At 45.9% G+C, this 26030-nt stretch overlaps 1 protein-coding gene across 1 annotated transcript in view; it reads left to right on the top strand.

The window, feature by feature from the left end:
- EHD2 (EH domain containing 2) overlaps positions 1-25624 on the top strand; it is a 49211-nt gene extending 23587 nt beyond the window's left edge. The window contains exons 3-5 of the mRNA XM_088477073.1: positions 6052-6464; positions 21775-21939; positions 23476-25624. Coding sequence (XP_088333199.1) covers positions 6052-6464; positions 21775-21939; positions 23476-24012 — 1115 coding nt within the window. The 3' untranslated portion in view covers positions 24013-25624. The remainder of the gene's footprint in view (positions 1-6051; positions 6465-21774; positions 21940-23475) is intronic.
- The last annotated feature ends 406 nt before the right edge of the window (positions 25625-26030 follow it).

The raw sequence follows: 26030 nt of genomic DNA, 5'->3' as shown, positions 1-26030 counted from the left end.
GTAGAAGGAGAGGCAGGGGAGATTCATGGGAAGGGGAGGGGGGAGCGTTCTTGTTGCCAGCAAAGAAAATAATGAAATCATATCCCATCTGTGAAGTGCGATTTATATTTCCACTAACAATAACACATTCCCTTATCTCTCCCTGCCAGAGGGTACAGTGTAGAGCAATGCCAGGCCAGTGACAGAGGAGAAGAAGGTGCTCGGACCTCATTATTACAGAGTGTATGTCAGTGCATAATAATCACAGCATAAATGTGTGTAGTATGAGTATATAGTGTAACTGGAGTCAGTGTCGGACTGGAGCATGAAGGGCCTTCCCGAGGACATTCAGTGGAAGGGCCCCATGCTTTGGGGTGTGGTCAGTTACCACAGGGGATGAGGCCAGACCCAAGGAGACTTGGACAGAGATTAAAGACCATGTAACTGACCCTCTAATAGTGTAGCAATATATAAGTCCAGTGCACAGTCTGGAATCTGACATTAAATGAAGTGGTGGGGCTCTTAGGCAGTGGGGCCCACCGGGGATTTCCCCTGTACCCCTGTGGGCCAGTCCAACTCTGACTGGAGTAATCTTAGTACAGTGGGCCTAAATCAGTAGCGCACACTACTGCACGGCTGAATGCAGATTCCCAATGTTCGGGAATCAGCGCAGGCGCCTGGCCCGTTCTGCGGATGTGCAGAACTTGTCTGTGAGCCCGCACGTAAACTGGCAGCAGACTGTCAGTGATTGACAGTCTGCTGTCCTTTGGGGGTTGAGAGGGGGCGGCATTGCCCTCCGTTTTCTGAAACGGCGGGCGTGTCGCCACCGCTGCAGGGCAGGGAAAATGCCAGGATCTCCGTCGGCTGACGGAGATTTCCTGGGCTCTTCCTCTAAACTGTGGCAGCCGGCTGCGGGACCCCATGGATCACCGCAGCCGCCGATGGTATGCAGATGATCTGATGTTGCGTTGGACAATGCAGCTCGGATAAGTAATGCACAGGGGGCGTGATGCCTCCTGCTGCATTACCATACCTGCAAGGGTCGCAATTGCAAAGCTGCCTGCGTGCATACATCATATCTCTATAGCCTGCGTGCATACATCATATATCTATAGCCTGCGTGCATACATAATAATTCTATAGCCTGCGTGCATACATCATATCTCTATAGCCTGCGTGCAGCTTTGCGATCCTTGCAGAATTAGGCCCAGTGTGTACACTAGTACCTAATAGTCCACATACGGAGAGTATAGTTAATTCCAAAAACATACTACTCCAGCGTATCGTCAGGGCCGTGGAGAAATGGGCAGTGCCCGGGTACTGTAGGGAGTGTGGCCTAAGTGTTGCCACTCCTCCAACAAAAATCTGCCCCCCCCAGTATTCATCAGTGCTTCGGTGCGAGGACATCCGCTCCAAAAAGCAGAGATCCCTGCAATTAGTAACACTGCTACAGAAGTAGCTGCGTTACCTCTTCCCGACGCTGGCCTCTGTGCACGTGTGACCTGATGTCACACCTACTGGACCTCTAGTGTCTGTTAGGCCAGTGCAAGTGCCGGGAGAAGATGCTGAAAGCTGCATCTTCTCCCGTGAAACCTCCTGCCAACGAGCTTAAGCCCCATAGCAAGGAGCATGAAACCCCATGGCAACGAGCATGAAAACCCAGGCAAGGAGCATGAAACCCAAAATCCAGGTACGGGAAGGGAGGGGGCGCAAAATTGCTGCCTTGCATCGGGTGACAGATATCCTAGTTTCGGCCCTGCCCATGATGAGCAAGTACAGGACATTTCACAGAGACTACAGAGAATGTGCTGGGATGACCAGCATTAGAACTTACACAGATATACCCACATCAAGGATCAGGGAAATACAGAAGAGAAACTGCATAAATAATGACAAACTGTATTACAATGACATAAACCTTACATAGCTATTCCCTAGTACTCATTCATCATGGAATTATGTGTGTCCAGTTATTTATAAACTGTTTATACCTTTTCCTATCCCGCCATTCTTCTTCCTGCCAGCTGATTTTTTCTTACTCTCTAGTGGAATTAAACAATAAAATTCATATAAAATATATTCATAGTCCATGTAAGGGACAACTAGACTTACATGTGAAAGCGGTATATGGGTATTTTATACTGACCAGCATTAATTCTACAATATCCACGTCCAATGACTGGAGACTGCCATCAATTGTCTCATGTAAAGTGGATAGTATTGCAAATATATTAACAGCACTGCTTATTGAAGAAGTGTCGGGCAATGAGAACAAAGGTTTGGCCATCATGTGGGTGTGCCTGGATGGATGAGGGCAGGGTTTGGGCACTTCAGGGAGTGGCTCAGTTGTATAGTAGGCAGGTCTTATTTTGTCCAAATTTTGCTTTTCAAATTTCCATATTCTACAATGTGTATGCCCACCTCCCCCCATATTTCACAATGTGTATGCCCACCTTCTTCCCTCTATATTCTACGATGTGTATGCCCACCTCCCCCCCATATTCTACAATGTGTATGCCCACCTCCCCCCATAATCTACAATGTGTATGCCCACCTTCTCCTCCCATATTCTACAATGTGTATGCCCACCTTCTTCCCTCCACATTTCACAATGTGTATGCCCACCTTCTTCCCTCCATATTCTACTATGTGTATGCCCACCTCCCCCCATATTTCACAATCTATGCCCACCTCCCCCCATATTTCACAATGTGTATGCCCACCTTCTCCCCCCATATTCTACAATGTGTATGCCCACCTTCTTCCCCCCATATTCTACAATGTGCATGCCCACCTCCCCCCATATTTCTCAATGTGTATGCCCACCTTCTCCCCATATTTCACAATGTGTATGCCCACCTTCCCCCATATTTCACAATGTGTATACCCACCTTCTCCCGCCATATTCTACAATGTGTATGCCCACCTTCTCCCCCCATATTCTACAATGTGTATGCCCACCTTCTCCCCCCCCATATTCTACAATGTGTATGCCCACCTCCCCCCATATTTAACAATTTATGCCCACCTCCCCCCATATTTCACAATGTGTATGCCCACCTTCACCCCCCATATTCTACAATGTGTATGCCCACCTTCTCCCCCCATATTCTACAATGTGCATGCCCATCTTCTCCCCCCATATTCTACAATATGTATGCCCACCTTCTCCCCCCATATTCTACAATGTGCATGCCCACCTTCTTCCCTCCATATTCTACAATGTGTATGCCCACCTCCCCCCCATATTCTACAATGTGTATGCCCACCTTCTTCCCTCCATATTCTATAATGTGCATGCCCACCTCCCCCCATATTCTACAATGTGTATGCCCACCTTCTTCCCTCCATATTCTACAATGTGTATGCCCACCTTCTTCCCTCCATATTCTACAATGTGTATGCCCACCTTCTTCTCCCATATTCTACAATGTGTATACCCACCTTTTCCCCCCATATTGTAAAATGTGCATGCCCACCTTCTTACCCATATTCCTCAATGTGCATGCCCACTCCCCCCCCCACCAAACTCTACAATGTGTATGCCCACCTTCTCTCCTTTAATTTTAATTTCCTTCAAAACAAGTTCACTTTCATCGTCTCCAATTTGAAAAAAAACACACTGCTGTGGACAGGTAACTAGTGTTTTTTTCTTTTTCATTGTGCAGACTTCCTATTGTTGTGACATACTATAGATGGCCATCGACCATCAATGATTCATACTAATCGATGGTTTATGGCCGATCATGAATGCTTTTACCATCGATGGGGGAGAACCAGATAGTTTCCCTTCACTAATGGCACAACATAGCCGAATGTTCATTTTTAATTTTTTTAAAGGGCGTCAGGACATGGAGCATAGCTCTGCCCCTGACACCCCCAGGTTCTGATTGCCCCACAGGCCAGTCAATCAAAGAATAGGGATGACCATCGGTTGGTGAAACCAGAGATGGTCATCCATTGCATAGTTGGCAACCATCGATGGCCACTTGCTATATCGCCATCGATGGTAACCATACTGATGGTCATCTCTACGACATACACATATTCGCTCCTCTCCTCACATGCTGCAACACCCGTCCCCTTTTCTTCCCTGCAGCCAGAGTTTGTACACTGGGCCTGCGCAGGCTGTCACTGCGTGCTCATTGGGCGACCAGCGTAGAGATGTAGAGTCTCTCAGCGTCTGCAGATCGATGATCCGATCGGCAGCCCCTGGGGTCCGCCCCTCCTTATTCGGCTCTGTCTGTGACTGATGCTAGTACAGATGTTCCCAGAAATATGTCAGATTCCAATGTGTAGAAAGATAAAATTAGTGAATGATTTTCAGCATATTCTGTTGTATTGACAACCACCGAGGAAGGTTTGATGCTACAATTCTGTGGCAATCATGGATGTATCTATAATGGGTGCAGGTGTGCAGTGCATATGGGCCTCTGGGGGCGCACATCGCCCAACCTGCACAAATAACCTATACTTACCTCTTTGCCAACACTGCTGTAATCACCAGGAAAATGGTACAGGCGCCATTTTCTCGAAGTTCTGCCTCTGACTAGACTAGACTCTGTCACTGCGCATGTGCAGCGATAGAGGAGGGGGCATACGCAGAGACTGCACATGGGCCCCTCCTCGCTGAAACCTCCCCTGGTCACAATATAGGAAAAATATTTGTTTAATTCAAACACAAGCTGTCAATTCTAAAACCCCATTTACACCACACGACCTGTTTAACATTTGACCCAGTGACCCAGTGAGTATTCTGAACAAGACCTGGCACTAAGGGCCTGATTCACCACCGTACGCAAATGCAATTACGCACGCAATTGGATGATTGTTGCGTTCTGCGCATGCATATGTATCGCAATGCTCATGCGCGAACTAGCTATTGCAATCTGTACTGCGATCGCGGAGGCTACGCAAACCCCTCGCAGAGTGATTGACAGGAAACACCGTTTGTGGGTGGCGACGACGGTTTGGTCAGGGAAATGCAGGTGTGCCAGTTCGCACGCCGTTGCAGGTGCGTGCATAAATTAGCCACTACGATGCCATAGGCAGTGTGAGGTCTCATAGCGTGCGTGGTTGTTAGCAATTCCTGAGTAAGGTCAGGGCTTGTGCTAGTGTGCGTGAGCCTGCGATGGTACTCGATTGTACCGATGGTTTCGTTATTCTGCTATTACGGATGTGTGCAATGTAAAGTGGGCGTCCTTATGTAGTGCTGAGTTTGCATTACGATCGCAGTGGTTTGGTTTGTTATCGCAGTTGAACTGCACGCGTACGCAGTATTGTGATCAGTAGTGAATCAGGCCCTAAGTAGCAATAGCTAGTTCGCGCACTGTGATGCATACACCTGCGCAAAACGCAACAATCAGCCGATTGTCATTCAGAGCCAAAAGGGTTACGAGCCAGAAGGATAGTCATACAAAGCCAAAGGTCAGAACACAGGTAAGTCAGGCGCACTGGTTCAGAGAAGCTGGTTCACAGAGAAAAGCTCAGTAAAGTATCGATGTGTGATTCTTAGCACCTGGTCATATATGCATAAAAGTAGTCTCGGCTGTTGGATACCAGAGGCTGAATTGCTGCCATCCAGCGTTTGCGATTAGAGTCTCGCAGCATTGGATACCTCGCAGGCATTGGCGGTGATTAGTGGCATAAGAATACCTGCACCTGTGGCAGTAGTGTCTGTATATTTTGGCAGACACTTCAACCTGCGGCTCCTGCATACATAGAAATTGACCAAAAGAGGTTTCATTGCGGACATGCCAGACCCAACACATGCCACAAACAGCAGAGTGGATCTCTGCACCCAACAAAAAAAATTCCAAGTGAGTGCAATGGAGAGAATAGAAATATATAAAACTTTATACACAGAAAAAAGAAATAGAGAAATAAATAATAAAAAAAAAATGTTTCATCAGAAGTTACAAAATGCTTAACTACTTGGATCGTTATAATACTGGGTCACAGTTTATAGTGGAACGCCATCTTCTCTTTCCTAATTTCTTCCCTCCTCTGGCTTTTTATCTCTTACAACCTATGAGTTTCCGAGACTAACCACATCCTTCTTTTCCTTTCCAGGTTATGACTTTCCGTCAGTCCTACAGTGGTTTGCCGAGCGAGTGGATCGCATCATCCTTCTTTTTGATGCTCACAAGCTGGAGATTTCCGATGAGTTCTCCGAGGCCATCCGAGCCCTTAAAGGCAATGAGGACAAGATACGTGTGGTCCTGAACAAGGCCGACATGGTGGAAACCCAGCAGCTGATGCGTGTGTACGGCGCTCTTATGTGGTCTCTGGGCAAAGTGTTCAATACCCCAGAAGTTCTACGGGTTTACATAGGCTCCTTCTGGTCTGAGCCTCTGATGATTTCCAACAACAGGCACTTGTTTGAGCTAGAAGAACAGGACTTGTTTCAAGACATCCAGAACCTGCCCAGAAACTCAGCCCTGCGCAAGCTCAATGACCTGGTGAAAAGAGCTCGGCTTGTTAGGGTAAGATTTACTTTCATATCTTCCATGTACGGTAACAGCATAGGTATAAATCCCTTCTGGGATAATTCCCTTCTGGGACTAGTGATAAGGAGGTCTCTTATACGTTACTTTTCTCAGTGATAGTGATATGGCTAATAGATATGGCCTAATTGTTGTGGGGAGATGTATCAAGCCTTGTAGAGAGATAAAGTGGAGTAGTTGCCCAAACTAATCAACTTCTATCTGTCATTCGAAAGACTGCGCTAGATAAAAGACAGTTAGAAGCTGATTGGCTGCTTTAGACAACTCGATCTCTCTCCAAGGCTTGATACATCTCAGTTCAGCTCTTGAGACAAGTGAATTATCTTCACCAGGACAGAAGCAATATTTGACACAAGCATAAACACATACGGGGCACTGTCTCCCACATGATGTGACCACTCCCCATTCAGCGGCACAACATCAGTGGATGGTGCCAACGTGGCATGGGCATGCCTCCTCTTCATACCGAGGCCTCCTTTTCTAATGGCCGCCCAGAGCATAGAGAAAAGGATACATAGCAAGAGGCCGAGATACATAAGGAGAACCAGATGACAAGTACAGGGTAGTATAAAGGGCAGGGATAAGCAAGAGCAGAACATGAACAAAAATATAAGAGCCAACAGTCACAGAGCTAATATCAGGGAGCGTAAGACCAAATAACTAAACCCAAGAAGCTGAGTCCCTTTTCAATAATCCTGCAAGGAATTAGCAAGAGCCTTATATTATTATTCTTATCCTTTATTTATATGGCGCTACAAGGGTTCCGCAGTGCCTTACAAAGTACATGAACAAGTGAGTGAACAAGAAAACAGTGACTTACAGTACAATACAATGCAGGACAAGGACATGGTTTATAAACATTTCACGTTAGTGATCATAACACTCAGCAAGCAGCAGGGTGTAAGCAACCAAGGGTTAGGTGCCCTTGTGGGGAGTTAGGAGTAGATGATAGTATGAGTAAGGGAAGGAGAAGCACATAAGGGAAGAGGGCACTGCTCTTGAGAGCTTACATTCTAAAAGGGAGGGGCAGACAGACAGGGGTCACACAGATGGGGTAGACAGTAAGGAAGGAGCATGTAGCAGTGGGTTAGGATGGGAGCTGGAAGGCAATGGTGAAGTAGTGGGTCTTGAGAGCCCGTGGGAAGATTTGTAGAGAGATGGAGAGTCTGATAGAGAGAGAGTTCCAGAGGTAGGGAGCCGCATGGGCAAAATATTGGAGGCGGGAGTGGTAGGAAGTATGGCAGGAGGTGTGCGAGCATTTGTTGAGTGAATTGGGTGGGCAGGAATGTGAAGGATGATGAGGTCTGAGCTGTAAAAGGAAGAGGATTAGGTGAGGGCTTTGTAAGTGAGTGTACGAACCTTGAATTGGGTTCTGAAGGGGAAGGGAAGCCAGTGTATGGCTTGTAGGAGAGGGGAGGCAGATGTAGAACTTTTTGAGAGGAAGATGACCCGAGCAGCAGCATTTAGGACAGATTGGAGTGGCGAGAGGTGGGAATCAGGAAGGCCAGATAGGAGGAGGTTACAGTAGTCCAATCTGGAGATGTAGTCCAATCTGGAGATGACCAGAAGGTGGATGAGGGTCTTAGTAGCTTCCAGGGTGAGAATGGGTCTGATCCTGGAAATGTTTTTGAGATGGAAATGGCAGGACTGAGAGGTACTGAGTGTGTGGTTTGAATGAAAGGGTGGAGTCAAGGATAACTGCAAGACAGCACACTTGGGGGCTAGAGGAGATGGTTATGCTGTCAATAGATAATGAAATTGTGAGAAGTGGTATTATGCGGGAGGGTGGGAAGATGATCAGCTCAGACTTAGATATGTTAAGTTTGAGAAAGCATTGGGACATCCAGTATTAGATAGCAAAGAGACAGTTGGAGATACAAATGAGAAGAGAGGGGGAGAGGTCAGGGGAGAGGTAGATCTGAGTATCATCAGCATAGAGATTATATTGGAGGCCAAAACAGCTGATGAGTTCACCTAAATAAAAACGTAGAGGGAGAATAGGAGATGTCAAAGAACAGACCCTTGGGGAACACCTACCTTTAGCGGAAGTGAGGGGGAAGAGAAGTCATGAGCGCAGACAGAGAAGGAACGGTTAGAGAGGTAGGAGGTCAGCCAGGAGAGGACAGGGTCATGTAGACCAAGGAAGTGAAGGATTTGCAGGGTTTATAAAGAGTTAGAGGCTGTAGGCAAGTTCAAAAACAACCGTGGACTCATCACAGGTTACTGGACAAACATTGCTGAAAGAGGCCAATAACAGGAATAGCTCAGAGGCTAAGTAAGAGACAGAAGGTGAAATCCCTGGGCTCACATCCCAGCAGGTCCTTACACAGAGACAGAAGATGAAATTATTAAACTTGCACCCCAGGAGGTCCTTACACAGAGACAGAAGGTGAAATTTGGTCTCGAACCCCAGCAGACCCTTACCCAGAGACAGAAGGTGAAATAACTGGGCTTGCACAGCAGTAAGTCTCTACAAAGAGACAGAAGGTGAAATCATTGGGCTCGCCCCCCAGCAGGTCCATACAAAGAGACAAAAGGTGAAATCACTGGGCTCGAACCCCAGAAAGCCCTTACCCATGGACAGAAGATTAAATCATTGGGCTCGCACCTCAGCAGGTCCTTACAAAGAGAGACAGAAGGTGAAATTACTGGGCTTGCACCCCAGCAGGCCCTTACCCATGGACGAAGGTGAAATCATTGGGCTTGCACCCCAGCAGGCCCTTACCCATGAACAGAAGGGGAAATCATTGGGCTCGCACCACAGCAGGGCCTTACAAAGAGACAGAAGGTGAAATTACTGGGCTTGCACTCCAGCAGGCCCTTACAAAGAGACAGAAGGTGAAATTACTGGGCTTGCACTCCAGCAGGCCCTTACAAAGAGACAGAAGGTGAAATTACTGGGCTTGCACTCCAGCAGGCCCTTACCCATGGACAGAAGGTGAAATCATTGGGCTTGCACCCCAGCAGGCCCTTACCCATGGACCGAAGATGAAAGCACTGGGCTTGCACCCCAGCAGGTCCTTACAAAGAGACCCCCTTGCACAATGATACAAATTGTTTGATGGATCTGCATTTTTCTGGGACTCATGAGCATGTAAACATACGAATGGCGTTTGCACAGTTTTCATGATAGATTATTAGTTTATGGCATGTTCATGGATCCATGTATCCGAGGTTTTCATTTCTTCCTAGTAGTGAGGGTTTTACTTTATGACCTGGGGAATAATGTAGAGTATCAGACAAGTCTTCCGCAATTGTAGCTGCACCACGTGCTCCAAACAAAATTTGGACATTCATCTGTATTCAGAGTTGTACTCATCTATGCGGCTGTACCATTCTGATTCATCCACTTGTGAAAAACACAGCGCACACTTACACCAGCCCTATATCCAAGCGCAAGAGATCCATCTGAAATGAGACAGGTCACTGTGCACGCATAGCCCACAGATCCTTCTAAACGCCAATGACAAGCCCTCACTCAACGTAACCCTTGGACAAACGTAACACCCAATTACGCCCATTCAGCTGCAATTGGAGTTGCCACTGAGATGCTTACAGCTCAGAATCGCCTGTAGATATACTTGCAGTGAGAGATTGCAAGATCAACCTGCAGAACAGATTTGCGCAGAACTTTGCATCAGTATCCCCATGTTGCCGGTAAAGGGAAATTGATTTAATTACCATATAACAGTATAATATACTTCCTTTCCATTCTGTATCCGTTTTAACTGTCTCTTTGCAAATGGAGCACGCCATTGTAGTCAGTCATGTTAGTATGAACCACACCAGGGCCGTAGCTAGGGTAGTGCGGCCGGTGCCATCGCACAGGGCACCACAGGTCAGGGGGCGCTGTTTGGGCCTGTTAAATTTCTGTTTATTATAATTCTTGCTTGTAGCTTCCTCTTATTTCATCCCCAGCAACTCCTGGCCTCTACTATCTCTTCCCTGGCCCTTCCCCATGAAGCCATGGCCCTTTTTGGGTGCATTATGTCCCTTTGAAAAATGAGGGGGACGCCAATGCTCTTTCTGGCACAGGGCACTAAAAAGTCTAGTTACGACTCTGAACCACACACTCACATACAGTATACTGCCGAAGCGTTGCTGTACAAAACATGGAGAGTGCATATAACTTGTCATCACATGTATGATACAGACAGTAGAAGGGCTCAGTGTTTGAACAGGGAAGTGGATATGCAGACCTCCCATTGTGAGTACATTTATGTACATAAACACACAGCATGCGTTCAGTTATTACACTCGCACAATCACTCAGCAGGGAACCATACTGTATGTAGGTCTCATAATACAGATGTCTAGGGGTCATTTACAAAGCACAAAAGCAAAATGAAAACAACAAAGTGTTGCAGCATTAAAGCCTCTGAGACATGATGCATGTTTTTATTCTTATTACACCAGGTTTTAATTCACAGTCGCAATTTGTGGTATTGCACAACTTGCGGCAGTATTTTCAGCCGCATGTATACAACGATTTTATCACCTTACACTAGGGTTGCCCATCGTCCAATACGCATGGTCTGGAGGTCAATGGTTACCGATGTTGTGCGCAGGACGCTGTGTTACTGAGCCACGTGTCGGCTTCTCCAAACTGCATCACAGCCCAAGCCTGCTGACCCAGCTCCTACACACAGAAGTTCCAAAAAAGACCATTTACCCCATTTAGCCTCTTTAAGGGTATACGGCCATCATCTTTGCCTCTGTTGCTGATCACATATATATGGCTAAACCTGGCAGCGACAGTGACCATCAGGGACAGAGAGGTAGCGCTGCAACTGCTGGGAGAGGGCATAGACACTATCTGCTCACTCTACAGAGCGCAGCACAACTGTGCCCATGTATGTTCGGTAAACCATTGATGCCTTCCCTCCAACATGACTTGTTCCACCAGGTACAAAATGCTCTGCTCCTAGACTTCCCACCTAATTTGTGATTGCAGCCAGCTGTGTCAAACTAGGTCATTGATGAGAAGGGTGTTTCACTTTCAACACAGGTGGCTGCAATCATCAAGTAGGTGGGAAGTCCAGGAGCATAGCAATTTGTACCGGGTGGAACGGATCATGTTGGATGGTCTGTTTATGGATCAAAAATGTATAGTTTTCCAATGATGATTGGCTGCTATCTATAGGCAAGTGACAATGATGCCATCTATGAGGACCATTGATGGTGACCCTTCAGTTGTGCAACCCTATCTTACATTTCATGAATCAAATCAGGGAAAGCACAGTAAGGCCATAGAGACAACCCTTAGCTTAACCTTTTTATTGGTACTTTTGTGTTATACTGTATGTATTATTATGTAGGAGGTGTGTAGAGCTTAAAATCTGTACAATCAGTAGTGTTCTCTTCCTGACTGTGAACACCTGCTCTAGATTTCAGTTTAAGCCTAGATTCTATTCACATTGATTATGCTTCATAAAATCCAGAAAAACTCTGGTATACAATCCATTTACAGTAGATCACCTACCCCGATTAACCAGATACCAAGGTGCATTAGGGTTGGGACACCGAGTAAGGACATTAATCATGACAGCCTGATCTGACACTAGGACAGTTTATTTGCTTCATAGTCTGGTCGCTGGCATCCAAGCTGGGAAAGTGGTGCATGACCCAAAGCCAGCACATTCCAGGCAGTGTACTCACAGAGTAGGAGTGAGGGAGGGAGGGGAAACTGTGTGAGAGGAAAGCTAAGAAATAGAGAATGAGGGGAAGAAATGGAGAAGGGTAAGGGAACTTGTGTGATAGAGGAGGAAAGGCTGTGCTGTGGTTGAATAAAAGGAGAGTGGGAATAAGCTGAGCTTAGTGAGACTGACTAAATAATCACCATTTAATATCTACTGTCTTACACTCCATTCATCTTAGTGTCAACATATCCAATGTTCTCTATTTTTCTGCCTCTGACTCCCTCTAACTATTCATCCCCCCTCCCCCCCCATGCACACCCTGTTTCGTACTCTCTGCATTCACATATTTTTCCACATGTCTTTCACTGGCACACTCTATCCAACTATATCAGTCATTCTCCCTCTCCTGTTCTCTCCTCTCCATTCTCCTTCTCCTGTTCTCTCCCCTCCATTCTCCCTCTCCTGTTCTCTCCCCTCCATTCTCCCTCTCCTGTTCTCTCCCCTCCATTCTCCCTCTCCTGTTCTCTCCCCTCCATTCTCCCTCTCCTGTTCTCTCCCCTCCATTCTCACTCTCCTGTTCTCTCCCCTCCATTATCCCTCTCCTGTTCTCTACCTGCCATTATCCCTCTCCTGTTCTCTCCTCTCCATTATCCCTCTCCTGTTCTCTACCATCCATTATCCCTCTCCTGTTCTCTCCCCTCCATTCTCCCTCTCCTGTTCTCTCCTCTCCATTCTCCCTCTCCTGTTCTCTCCTCTCCATTCTCCCTCTCCTGTTCTCTCCCCTCCATTCTCCCTCTCCTGTTCTCTCCCCTCCATTCTCCCTCTCCTGTTCTCTCCTCTCCATTCTCCCTCTCCATTCTCCCTCTCCTGTTCTCTCCTCTCCATTCTCCCCCTCCTGTTCTCTCCCCTCCATTCTCCCTCTCCTGTTCTCTCCTCTCCATTCACCCTCTCCTGTTCTCTCCTCTCCATACTACCTCTCCTGTTCTCTCCTCTCCATTCTCCCTCTCCTGTTCTCTCCTCTCCATTCTCCCTCTCCTGTTATCTACCCTCCATTCTCCCTCTCCTGTTCTCTACCCTCCATTCTCCCTCTCCTGTTCTCTCCCCTCCATTCTCCCTCTCCTGTTCTCTCCCCTCCATTCTCCCTCTCCTGTTCTCTCCCCTCCATTCTCCCTCCTGTTCTCTCCCCTCCATTCTCCCTCTCCTGTTCTCTCCCCTCCATTCTCCCTCTCCTGTTCTCTCCCCTCCATTCTCCCTCTCCTGTTCTCTCCTCTCCATTCTCCTTCTCCTGTTCTCTCCCATCCATTCTCACTCTCCTGTTCTCTCCCCTCCATTCTCACTCTCCTGTTCTCTCCTCTCCATTCTCACTCTCCTGTTATCTACCCTCCATTCTCCCTCTCCTGTTCTCTCCCCTCCATTCTCCCTCTCCTGTTCTCTCCTCTCCATTCTCCCTCTCCTGTTCTCTCCTCTCCATTCTCCCTCTCCTGTTATCTACCCTCCATTCTCCCTCTCCTGTTCTCTCCCCTCCATTCTCCCTCTCCTGTTCTCTCCTCTCCATTCTCCCTCTCCTGTTCTCTCCCCTCCATTCTCCCTCTCCTGTTCTCTCCCCTCCATTCTCCCTCTCCTGTTCTCTCCCCTCCATTCTCCCTCTCCTGTTATCTACCCTCCATTCTCCCTCTCCTGTTCTCTACCCTCCATTCTCCCTCTCCTGTTCTCTACCCTCCATTCTCCCTCTCCTGTTCTCTCCTCTCCATTCTCCCTCTCCTGTTCTCTCCCCTCCATTCTCCCTCTCCTGTTCTCTCCCCTCCATTCTCCCTCGCCTGTTCTCTCCTCTCCATTCTCCCTCGCCTGTTCTCTCCTCTCCATTCTCCCTCTCTTGTTCTCTCCTCTCCATTCTCCCTCTCTTGTTCTCTCCTCTCCATTCTGCCTCTCTTGTTCTCTCCTCTCCATTCTCCCTCTCCTGTTCTTTCCCATCCATTCTGCCTCTCCTGTTCTCTCCCATCCATTCTGCCTCTCCTGTCCTCTTCTGCTCTCTCAATCAAGTATCTCTCTCATGATCTCTTCTCCCCCAGTCTCCCTCCTGCCGATCACACACTAGTGTAAGTACCATTAAGCATATTGTAACCTGGGCTTACTGTTTGCATCGTGTATGATTTATTTGGAATATTGTAAGGAAATTGTTGCATTGGATCACTTAAAAAAAAAAAAAGACAACAATAATAATTTGGGTATTAGATTGCTGGTGGGGTAGTAGGTTCGTGTCTGCGTGATTACATTGGGAAACTAGCTATGGCTCCAGATAGAGCCTGGAAACATTAGAACCTCCTTATCTCTTCCTGTCACCTTCTCACCGGGTCCCACTGCTTTGTCCTGTTAATGAGAGCAGAGCATGGGATTTCCTTACCAAGGGTGATTATAATGCTAGTGAATGGACATCTGTGAAAGCACTTCATGGGGATAATGCCGGCCTGGAGGGAGCAAGCCAGTGCCTTCCATCTCAGTGAGAAGCTATACAACACTAAGGGTTGGCATAACTACATCCCATCACTGATACGTTATTCTTGGAGCCATCTGCTAAAATCTGAGAATGGACTGGATGCTTGGTTCTAACATACAGAGCATTTTCTAGACCTTTTCCACAATGTTCTACAATGGAAACTGAATGACAGAAACCTGCAGATAAAACAAAGCATGGTCAAGGCTGGGACATGTGGAGGACATGTAAGGCGGCTGGGAATATGACTGGCTATAGAGTGATCCAGACTTGACCATAATTTGGTGCAGCTCAATAAGTGCTTTTCCATTCTGTGACTAATTTCTGACTGTTAGAACACAAACAGCGGGTTAATTGCATGATGGCAGCTTTATAACTTTTCTATCTGATGCCAAAACATAGGCATGGTGCGATGTGCCCCTAGTAGGGCATTATTGCGCCCTTGGCCGTCCCTGTCCCCCGCACATGTTGCATCACAAAGAGGGGAGTTGGGAATCTGAGAGTTGGGAGCTTCCCAAGGACGCACTGGGCATCTTTCAGGAGGATCTCCAGGCTGCTGGGTTGTTTTCTAGGCACCCAGCAAGCCAAATGCAGGTGCCAGCTGGGCACTAATGGTGCTGCCCCATCATATTTGTGCCATGTGCATCGGCACAGCATGCACACCTCTCGCTCCGGACACCTAACTAAAGCATGGATATCCATAAAAACCTGGACTGTAATGATGGAATTTGGGAAGCTCTGGGGTACATAATAGTGCTAATTTGTGTGTTGAACCAATATTTACTCTTATTTCACTAAGAACGAGTTATGTCACTGAGTCATATGCATGTTCCTAGTTAATTAATAGGCTGGACACTGGCTCAGCCAACAAAATGAGTGCATCCTTTTCATGGCAGCCAAGAGCACTTTAATAGTGGGCATATTAAAATATGCAGACTGCCCCCAAATATTAAAAATCCTTATTGCCGCATATTGAGGCAATAAGAATTCTTCGTTTTGCGGGGATGTACTAATTTTAATCGCCAGGACAAGAGCTTCAATAAGAGCCCATCCCGGACAGTCAGGATTAAGTTTCTACCTATTGACACCCTTGCGGCTACTGCACATAAGCGGTTTTCCAGCTGTACATGCGCAGTGCTGAAACCCCCGCAATGCGCTTCGGGACCTTTTGCCACCCCTTTACCTACAAAAAATAGATTATTCATTTACGGCTAGTTTCTAATGCTGCCCATCCACTAGCCGACGGAGAAACGAGAGCGCGATTACGACATTGTAATCATGCTTTCGTTTCTCTGTCTGTGATGAGCCTACACTGAACAAGCAGATGTTCAGTGCAGGCTCATCAATCATCTGGCAACATGCTGAACCTGACGTTATCGTCAGGTTGTCCAGCATGTTTGACCGATGATAGATGACGGAAACGACTCTAAAGTGCCCGATTTGCGGGCGATTTGTCAATGATTGCACGATAACAACATCGTTATCGTGCAATCGCCTGTCAAAATCGTCAAGTGGATGGGCACCTTAAGTTTCCTGGTTTCTTTTTAATTTTTTTAAGGGTGGGGTAGAAAGTATTACCGTTACACCCAGAATTGGGCGCTGTTGGGGTATTGGAAGTGAATACTGTGGTGACACACGCCTGGTATGAATTTGCAACCCTGTGAGGCTCTGGAAAGCCAACAGGTCTTCTTGGTTCCTTTGTGTGCGTGCATAAGATTTTTGGATGCATTGTGCATGTTTGTGATTTCAGGATATTTATTCTATTTATGGTATCACACACTTATCTTGTTGTTTACGGATTGCAAATTTATCTGAAGTTTGTGTTTAGGGTTTTACACAGGTCAGGAGTTTGTAATAGTTAAAGTGTGGCAGAAAAGTAGAATTTATGGACATGGAGCATGGACATCCATAACTAGTTCCTGTTGTCCAGGAACTAGTGTGACAGACCTACAGTACACAAACAGTAAATCAGGAAAGCCGGGGTCTATAAACTCCCCATCGCCTGCTGAGTGTTCCCTCCTAGCAGTGCAGGGTAAACCATCAATCATAATCATAATGAAATAACGACACAGAGACTTGTATAAGGGGAAAGGAAGGTCAGCTTTATTTATTTTTAAACTAATTAAACTATTTAATTTATAACTGAACTAACTAATAGAAGAAGAAAGACAGACAGAGTATGGTGGCGCAGAAAGAGCGGCCCCACAATGCCTCACTAACTGCATACTCACACCGATCTTCTACATGGGAGGCGAGCAGCCAGCCCATTACCACGCCCAAGGTATCCACCTCCCACCCCAATGACACGACGTGAGGCCCACCTGGTTAGATGGTTGCCGCTGACCCCAGTAGGGTAAAATCAGCCTAAGCCATGTATTGTAAGGGAGAGCAACTCAAGCTCCAAAGACAGATGGCGACTGCTACCGTTCTTTCCCGCCACAAGAAAAGCCGACACCAAACAACTCAATGAATAAGGGAGGGAGGGAGGGCGGGAAACAGCTGACCAGAGAAATTTAAATGAAATGGCTGCCAAGCAGCAACTCTGAAACAGCACTGACCCTCCCCCTGCCCAATCCTATAGGCTAACCAAACCTAACCCCACCCCCTGCTCAATCCTATAGGCTAACCAAACCTAACCCCACCCCACAACACTATCTCACTAAGGGGCCCATTTATCATTCAATATTTGAGGTAAAATCCATGAAAACACACGTTTTCGGGGGTTTACCTCAAATACTAAGTATCCCCCGGATGTATGAAGGAGGGACCGATGTAGTCTATAGGCACTTACCGCATATCAGCTAGCGGAGGGATCTCCCAGATCCCTCCGACACTAGAGTGTGCCCAGAGTCTATAGTGTCTGCACAGGTCACCGGGAAAATGGCCACGGCGGCCATTTTCCCTGTACTGCGCATGCGCAAACGATGGGAAAATGACCGCCGAGGCCATTTTCCAGTCGTTTTACAGCGCCGGACGCCCATGCCGACGTGGGACTCCAGAGAGGTAAGTATTGTTATGGGTGCAGGGTGTGCGGTGCGGGCCCCCCCTGGACCCAAGGGCCCGTGTTCTCCGCACACCCTGCACCCATTATACATACGCCCCTGGTACAGGTAATAATGACCACCCAAAATGTTAGGCAACAGCGATAAGGTCTGCAGCAATAATCCATATGAAAAAATGAGGGCCATAAGGATGCTGGTAATGAACATTTTTAATTTTTTTTGTATCTCAGGGGCTAACGGTCACATTATAACCAAAGCATCAAAGGTGGTTTTAGGCATATAGCACAGGGGCTAATTTATCAATGGGTTAAAAGACCTTTTACTGGGCCTGATTCAGTACGGATCTCAAGTGTGATCGCAGTAGCGATTACGCACACAGTCCCACTGCGAAGATATGCTAATGTCTGCGATCGCTATGCCGTCACAGCACAACATAAGGACGCCCACTTTACCTTACACACATCCGTAATACTTAGCAAGACTGCGAAACCATTGGTAACATCGAGCACCATCGCAGCCTCATACACATATGCACAAGGTCCGACCTTACTCAGGAATTGCTAACCTCGTCGCACGCTGTGAGTACACGAGCTGCGTATTTTATCGCAGTGGCTAATTTATGCACGCCCCTGCAATGGCGTGCAAACGCACTGGTGCTTCTGCTGTTTGTCGACCACACCCCCCCGTCACCACCCCCAAATGGTACTTCCTGTCAGTCACTCTGTGATGGGGCTACAAAGTCACTGCGATCGCAGTGGAGTGTTCGCGCACTGCGATGCATACGCATAACGCAACAATCGGCCAATTGTTGCGATCGCTGCTGAATCAGGCCCGCTGGTGGGTGTTTGCTACAGCTGTTAGGACTTGTGCAAAAAACACTGAGAGAACATGGCATATGTTAACAAAGACAATATAAAAGTAACATAGAATAGACTAATATTTTCCAGGCCAAATGAAGCTGAATATGAGCAGATAGAAGCATTACAGTGACTGGGGCATGTGGTATCTTATCTCACATCCAATGGTTCCTGACACATCTGAAAAAGATAAGCGAGTCGGTGTCATTAATGGTGTCAGTCCCAGAGGAAGCCGAGAGCTTTTCAGTCATCCTGTTCCCCTTGAAGTGTTAGATGTCTCATGCTCCCGCCCGCTCGGCTTTCCTACCATTCTCTCTATTGATGTTATGGTCGTGGCTGCTATTCACTGTCAACTCTGGAGAATTCTCCTGGCTTCCTTAGCAGGAAGAAAGCAGGATGCTGACAGACAGACAATGACGTGGAGAAAGCAGAGACACTACAAGTGTCAGCCATGCCGTTTATTTCTTTACTTTTCTGTGCCAATAGCACGCCTTGCCATGGAAAACAGTTCAGACAATACATAGAGGTGTTATGAACCAGATCTAAATCAGATCACAGAATACATGAAACATAAACCCACAATATTCAAACAGTCTTAAGTGAGCATTTCAGAACTGCAATCCTGTTAGAAACGATTCTATTTATTTTTGTATGAACAGGACACAGCCAGCATAGAAATTATGTAGGGAAACCGTAACTCAACAGTTTGCGGCATACTTGCCAACCTTTTGGCTGCCTTCACTGGGGGGGGGGCAGCCAGGCTGGCACTGCAGATGGAGTGGCGCATGGTGGAAGCAGGCGGGTCTAAGGGGGCGTGATGACACGATGGCATTATCGTAGCACTGTCCGCTGGCATGCAATGCTGCGATTTTGAAGCAGGGGGCAGGGCCACGATGACGCACTTCAACACAAATTGCATCATCGGCTGCCTGTGCCGCCCACTTCCCCACCCTCCGGGAGACTTGTCCAACTTTCCGGGCGGCTGGGAGAGCCATAAGATTTTTGGGAGACCCTCAGCCATTCTAGCGGGGTAGGCAAGTATGGTTTGCAGTGTAAGGAGATATCCAGCAAAGCTGTAACAGGATCAATTAAACAGCAGGAGTAGATGGCAGGGAGATGAGACAGTCCAAGGAACCCCAGTTAATATTCAGAGATTTGTATTAGGGAACCTAGCAAATTGTAGCACTTGCTGTGGTGAGTGGTAATTGACAATGATATCCAGTAAATTTCTCTGTGATTGAAGATAAAGGAACCGGTTTTCACTTGCAGAGATGATTGATAGCAGACAGGAGTTCCGGTAAACATGCAATGGTCTGTGGTGGTAGATGAGAGTAACAGTTTTCACTTGCAGAGATGAATGGTAGCTGACATGAGATCCTGTAAACATTCAGTGGTCTGTGAATAACTGAGGCCAAGGTAATCCTAGATACAAGAGCAGACTGGGACACAGCAAAAGTCCTGTGCTATCACCAGCACTGAGCAGTCAGTGAGACCAGGCTATAAAGGGGCTTGATTGACTCACCTGGCTCACTTCCATGACTCACACAATCAGCTGCAAAAAGTTACATACAATGCACAGAAGGCTGCACAGCATGTAAACATGAAGACTATCTCTGGGCCGCAGTGTCCTGAATAATGCAGCTCCTCCCATGGATTCTAACATGGGCCATAAGTTTGGGGTGGAGGTGGGATGCAGACCTGCAACTGAAACTATAAGGAGTCTTACATGAAGAAAATTACATTGTAAGATCCTCTGGCTAGGTGTCCCTTAATATCTTGTATTTATTATAATTAACTGCTGTGAGCTGGAAAATAGGTAGGGACATACTTGCTATGGTACCTGTTATTAATTTAAAAAATGAGTAGGTTGAATATAAGAGCGGGTGCTGCAGTGATAGGTATAGTACATGAGAACTTAGTGGGTTACCATAAAGATTGAGAGCGTGTCAGTGGATGATAGAGTACTTCAGGAGTAAAGCTTACCACGATTTTCGATATGGAAGAGAGGAAGAATACGGCCAAATCGGAGTGTCTACATACACACTGCAAGATATATGGAAGTGCTTTCCATTTACTGCCTGAAGTGGACTGAACGACGATCGGATCGGACAGGTTTGATAACCAAACAGTCCATTTTCAAACAGTTTCAGTCTGTGAGCGATTATCGTTCCGTGTATGGCCAGCATTAGTGAGCAGACAATGAAAGCTGGGTGCCTCCCTTCTTAATGCAGTTCATACATGCCTACCCTCCCGAATTTTTGGGTAACCCCCCGCACCCCTGGAAGGGTAGGCATTTCTCCCGCATTCTGCCCACTTCCTAGTGAAGTGGGCAGAACGAGAATACCCGCGGCGATCGCGGGTCTCCGTGTAGGGGGCGGGGCTTAAAACGTGATTCTACACGACTCACGTCATTTGGCCCCGCCCCCTATGCAAATTCTAGCCAATCGCAGCAATTTCCCCATGAGGGGCGGGGCTTAATTACACGAATCGTCAGGCCCCGCCCCCCATTGCCTCCCTCCTGCTTCTCTTACCCGGGCTTCTCCCGGGAAGAGATCTTCAAAGGTAGGCAACTCTGATGCAGTTTCTGCAACGCTAGATACTGCATCTTCCCTTGTAAAGGCAGAATTGGAGCCCGGAGGCCCAGTGACTGAAGTTCACACCCCTGAAAGAATATTCCTTATTGCCGCAATATGTGTTGATGAGGATTGTTAGTTTTTCGAATGCATACCACAATTCTATTAAATATACCCCATAACGCAATGCTAGAGGAAGACACTGAGAGGAAGAGTTGTTGGGCCTTTGGGTTGACATGGGAAGAGAGAGCGTTTTCATGTAGATATACGCTAACTAACCCTTCTTGGCCTGCAGAGGAACTAAACTTAAATGACATTTTGATATAATATAGCAAAGGACAATATTTTTTCTTGAATGTAAGAACTCATTACTCATTGAGTACTGCCGTATTTCTGACAATATCAAACCCACATTTCAAGTTACTGCCTTGTTAGCTATAATAAATTCAGCTTTATTAATTTTTCTTATAATCTTTGTCCCTGTTTATACAGTATCTACTGTATATACTGTATGTATTTACAATAATCAGACCTTGTTACAATCTTTGCTCTCAGCAGACACAAGCCAGTGAAGCCAAGCATGAGACGGACCATTATGGTGTCTCTCCATCAGTCATCTGTTAAATTCCACTTATTGTATAAATTTACAGTATGGTGTAAATACGGGCTATTTCCTTACTTGTATTTCTCGTCTCATTAATGCTTCTGATTCTTGTGTCCACGGCAGGTCCACGCTCACATCATAAGCTACTTGAAGAAGGAGATGCCGGCTGTCTTCCGCAAGGGAAACAAGAAGAAGCAGTTGATTAATGAGTTACCTGTTATTTATGCCAAGATACAGCTAGAACATCACATCTCACCTGGAGACTTCCCTGATTGTGCCAAAATGCAGGTAACTGCCGCTCGGGTTACTCTAATGCCCTGTCTTATGCTGGCTACACACAAGCAGATCTGGTTGGTCACAATTTTCTGATGCTTGCACCACGTATGGCCCTCACAATCAGTCACGCTCAACAGTCCAGATCAAATTGGTTTGAAAATAAGTTTTTTCCTCAATGACCATTGAGGAAAAGGTAGAGGGAAACTCTATAAGGTGATCCGGACATTGAGAAAACTTTGAAAATATAGCATCTGTACAAATGGGCCGAACGAGTGGATTACAATGTGTGTGCCCAGCTTTACACAGAACTAGAGCATAAACTAACTCTGTAACACTCCAATGGGATTAATTATAACCTGTTTTATAGAGATGGTGAATAAGAGGGGCATTACTTTTTTCCCCCTAACTCAGGATCTCTAAGAGTGTATTACCAATCATTACAATCAGACTAGAGAGAGATATAACAACTGCTTACTACTGATGTTTATTTATAAGGAGATCCATGCAAATGCCTAATAATACTGTCCATATTAGTAGATCTTTCTTAAGTGAGGAAACATAATACAATATTGGTCGCACTCATGCACCACTCCTACGTTTGATGCACAGTGTAGTAACTTTGCTAGAGCTGTAGTTCCTATTAATGGATAATTCCCATTTTACACATATTAAAAGGCTGCGGGGGAGGGTTAGGGTTAGGCTGCAGGTGGAACGGTTAGGGTTAGGCTGTGGCGGGGGTGGTGGTTAGGGTTAGGCTGTGAGGGGGGATAGGGTTAGGTTGCAGGAGAGGTGGGTTAGGGGGGGTTAGGGTTAAGATACTTACCTAATCTTGTCTGAATTCTGACCGCGGGCATTCCGACCGCCAGGACACATACCCCACCCCATCAGAATCTAACATGTACCCTATGTTATGCTGGAGATTGGATATTAATATATATTACTAAGCCAAACAATATACCCGAATTGAAGACTAAAATGTGTCCAACCCTTCTACAGACAATTGCTATCATTAGAAATCTGCTTAGGAGGGAAGACCTTCTCCATCTTGTATCTCTATGAAAGAAGCCAGTGCCTGACTGAGGCCGGGTACAGTCATTAATAAAACACCATAGACAGTACGTCAAGCTGTGTAACCATTGCTTAGATCTGAGACAAGGGTTTCCATGGAGTCAATGGAACAGACAGTGTCCAAAAGTCATTGCTGTGCCGATGCAGCTCCTGACTGTGGGCAAGAGTGGATTGGGGACCATGAGAACCAATATTTTACCCTCATATTATTTAAATTATTTTACTGGTTCTATATACGATTAGTAAAAGCATGTTGTTGTTTTTTTTATTGTCTTTGGGTAGGCATCCTAACAGTCTCTTTGGTTTAGATCATTTGTTTTGCAGACGAGTTCTTAAAAGAACTTCACTATGCTGGCCTATGTGGCAAAACAGCCACAGGCAATGTGTGCAAGTAAATATAGCGTCATCTTATCTTTGTAGATGTTGCTAGTCACCTTTGTCAATATCTCTTGATTCACACTTCTTTTTAACACCCTACAGGAACAGCTGATGATTCATGACTTCACCAAATTCCATTCCTTGAAGCTAAATATGATAGATGTTTTAGATGAGATGCTGACAGTTGACATTGCTAAACTGATGCCTCTGCTACGGCAGGAAGACCTGGACACCATTGACAATGTGGTACAAGGAGGAGCGTTTGATGGGACTCACAATGGGCCCTTTGTTGAAGGGTCCATTGATGGAATGTATGACGGTCTTGATGAAGACGACTGGGTGGTCACAAAAGACAAACCCAAATATGATGAGATCTTCTTCAATTTAGCCCCCACTGATGGCAAACTAACTGGCACTAAGGCAAAGAACTGGATGATAACCACTAAGTTGCCAAACTCTGTACTAGGGAAGATATGGAAGCTTTCTGATGTCGATCGCGACGGTATGCTGGATGATGAAGAGTTTGCCTTGGCAAGTCATTTGATTGAGGTCAAACTGGAAGGGCATGGACTGCCTCCTGAGTTGCCCATGCAACTTGTTCCACCATCCAAGAGGCGACAGAAAGGATCTGCTGAATAAATACACCAATTCACACTCTCATGCTCAACATTTGCCCATCAACCTTTCCTTTGTTGACAGTGTTAACCCCAACCACTTGCTCATTCACAAACTGAATGTCCTTCAACAAGACAAGTTGACAGGAACATTGTTCTTCAAATGTTACTAAGATAACCAAATCGTTTCAAACACACGTGTCTTCTTGAATATTCAAAGGATCTTTTCTCCGTTCAATTTCACCAGTTCAGAGCACTACAACTGGGTGGCAAGTACTGAAAATGGTTGAAGAAAGGTCATGTTAACAAAAGACCCATTCCGTCAAAGTCCAACTAAGCACCACGTACTGTACTGTAACTACAACATACATGAAGAATATATGAAGAACCCAGGATCATATAAATCCTTGCCCACCACCTTCCATCCAGTGACTGGCGTTTAAATCCTGTACTGTACAATGTAACTGTACTTACAATACACTACCCATATTCTGGTTCTGAGCTGTGATATCTAAATTGTTCCATAATCCACGCTAGAAAGTTTATGTTTATATATTCTGCTTTTCTCACTGAATGACAGTTGAGCATCAGGCCACTTTTATGCATTATTGCTTTAATATATATATATGTATGTTTCATGTTTGTATACATGATTGCACAAATAATGCCACTTAGATTCTGTTGCCATGGAAAGAATATAATTAATAAAAGAATGCTTGTATAATACAAAGGTAAGATTGAGCAGATCTGGGAATTAAATCCATGTAGTCCTCACTAAGGGCCTGATTTATTAGAGATGTACGCAATGCCTATTTGTACATAGAATGAGCAATTTTGTTGCTGTTGTGTATGCGTCAAAGTTGCACAGCGCACGAGAAGCAATTGTCTTGCGATTCTGCGCTCACAGAGAACCCGTTCGCAAAGTAAGTGACCGTAGTTAGCATTTGGGAATGGTAACTGGGGGGGGGTCGTGGTTAGAGAAAAGCAGGTGTGTCTTTCCATGTAAACGCCGTTACTTGTGTGCATAAATTAGCCATTGCAATCTCATATGCAGCATGAGAGCGCTCTGCGTGTCAGGAGAGCGGCTGTATTTGAGACAGGTCGGACCTCACACAAGGTCTGCATGGCTGGTCGATGTGCATATATGTTACTGATATTTACACTGATGCGCAACTTGGGACGCAGATGACAAGGCAGCAGCGGGGGTCTCTATGCTCGGGTAAGCTATGGAACTACAGTATTAGCATATTTTTACAGCTGCGGTCTGTGCGAAATTGTAGCTGCGATCGCATTAACGTCCTTCTCTGAATCAGGCCCTTAGTACTGATGTATATCATGTCTTTGGACTTTAGAATCTTTGAATCTAATTTCCCCAAGTGTTGCTGTGAAGTTTAGCTATAGCCTCTGTAAAATGCTGATGTGAACTCTGGAAGTGCTTACAGGTCTATTCTAATGACTTTCAAATCTTGTCTGTAAATCAGAATCTAAAATGCACCCTTGACTACTATGTAATACTGGTGCTTAGGAAGCAAATAAACCAAATATTTGATCTTAATATACAGTATATAGATCCTATGTATTACTGAGCTAAACAACATATTTTAAATAAATGAAGTGTATATACTTAATGAAATCTGTCCAGTATGCAATTTGTCTATTCATTTTATTGACATCACTATAGCGGAGTGCAGAAGCCAGAGTGAGGCTTGCAGTCTCCTTGGTAACACTTTTATACACACAGAAGTCATGGGCAATGATGTCACAGCCAGAATGAAGGACAGTAACTAACATACAGTATTATGCTTTGCTGTTTAAGATGTTTGACCCTCTGTCAGTGGTCTAACCCACTGTCTAAGGCTGTTGGATGTGTCTTTTCCAGCATCTCCTGGAGGATTAGGAAATGCCCCTATTATATTTTTTTAAACAGCTGCAGCAGTGTATGACTGAACAGTGTTTTGTTTAAGTTGTTCTTTAAAACATATCTTAAAAATCTATTATACTGAGTGGTGACCAGAGGTACAGTATAGCAGCGGGCACAATATT

Source organism: Taudactylus pleione, unplaced genomic scaffold (genome assembly GCF_031769625.1).
Source record: "Taudactylus pleione unplaced genomic scaffold, aTauple2 ptg000199l, whole genome shotgun sequence".
Taxonomy (NCBI): Eukaryota; Metazoa; Chordata; class Amphibia; order Anura; family Myobatrachidae; genus Taudactylus; species Taudactylus pleione.
Note: the sequence above shows the minus strand (reverse complement) of the source record. Positions and strands in the feature narration are given on the sequence as shown.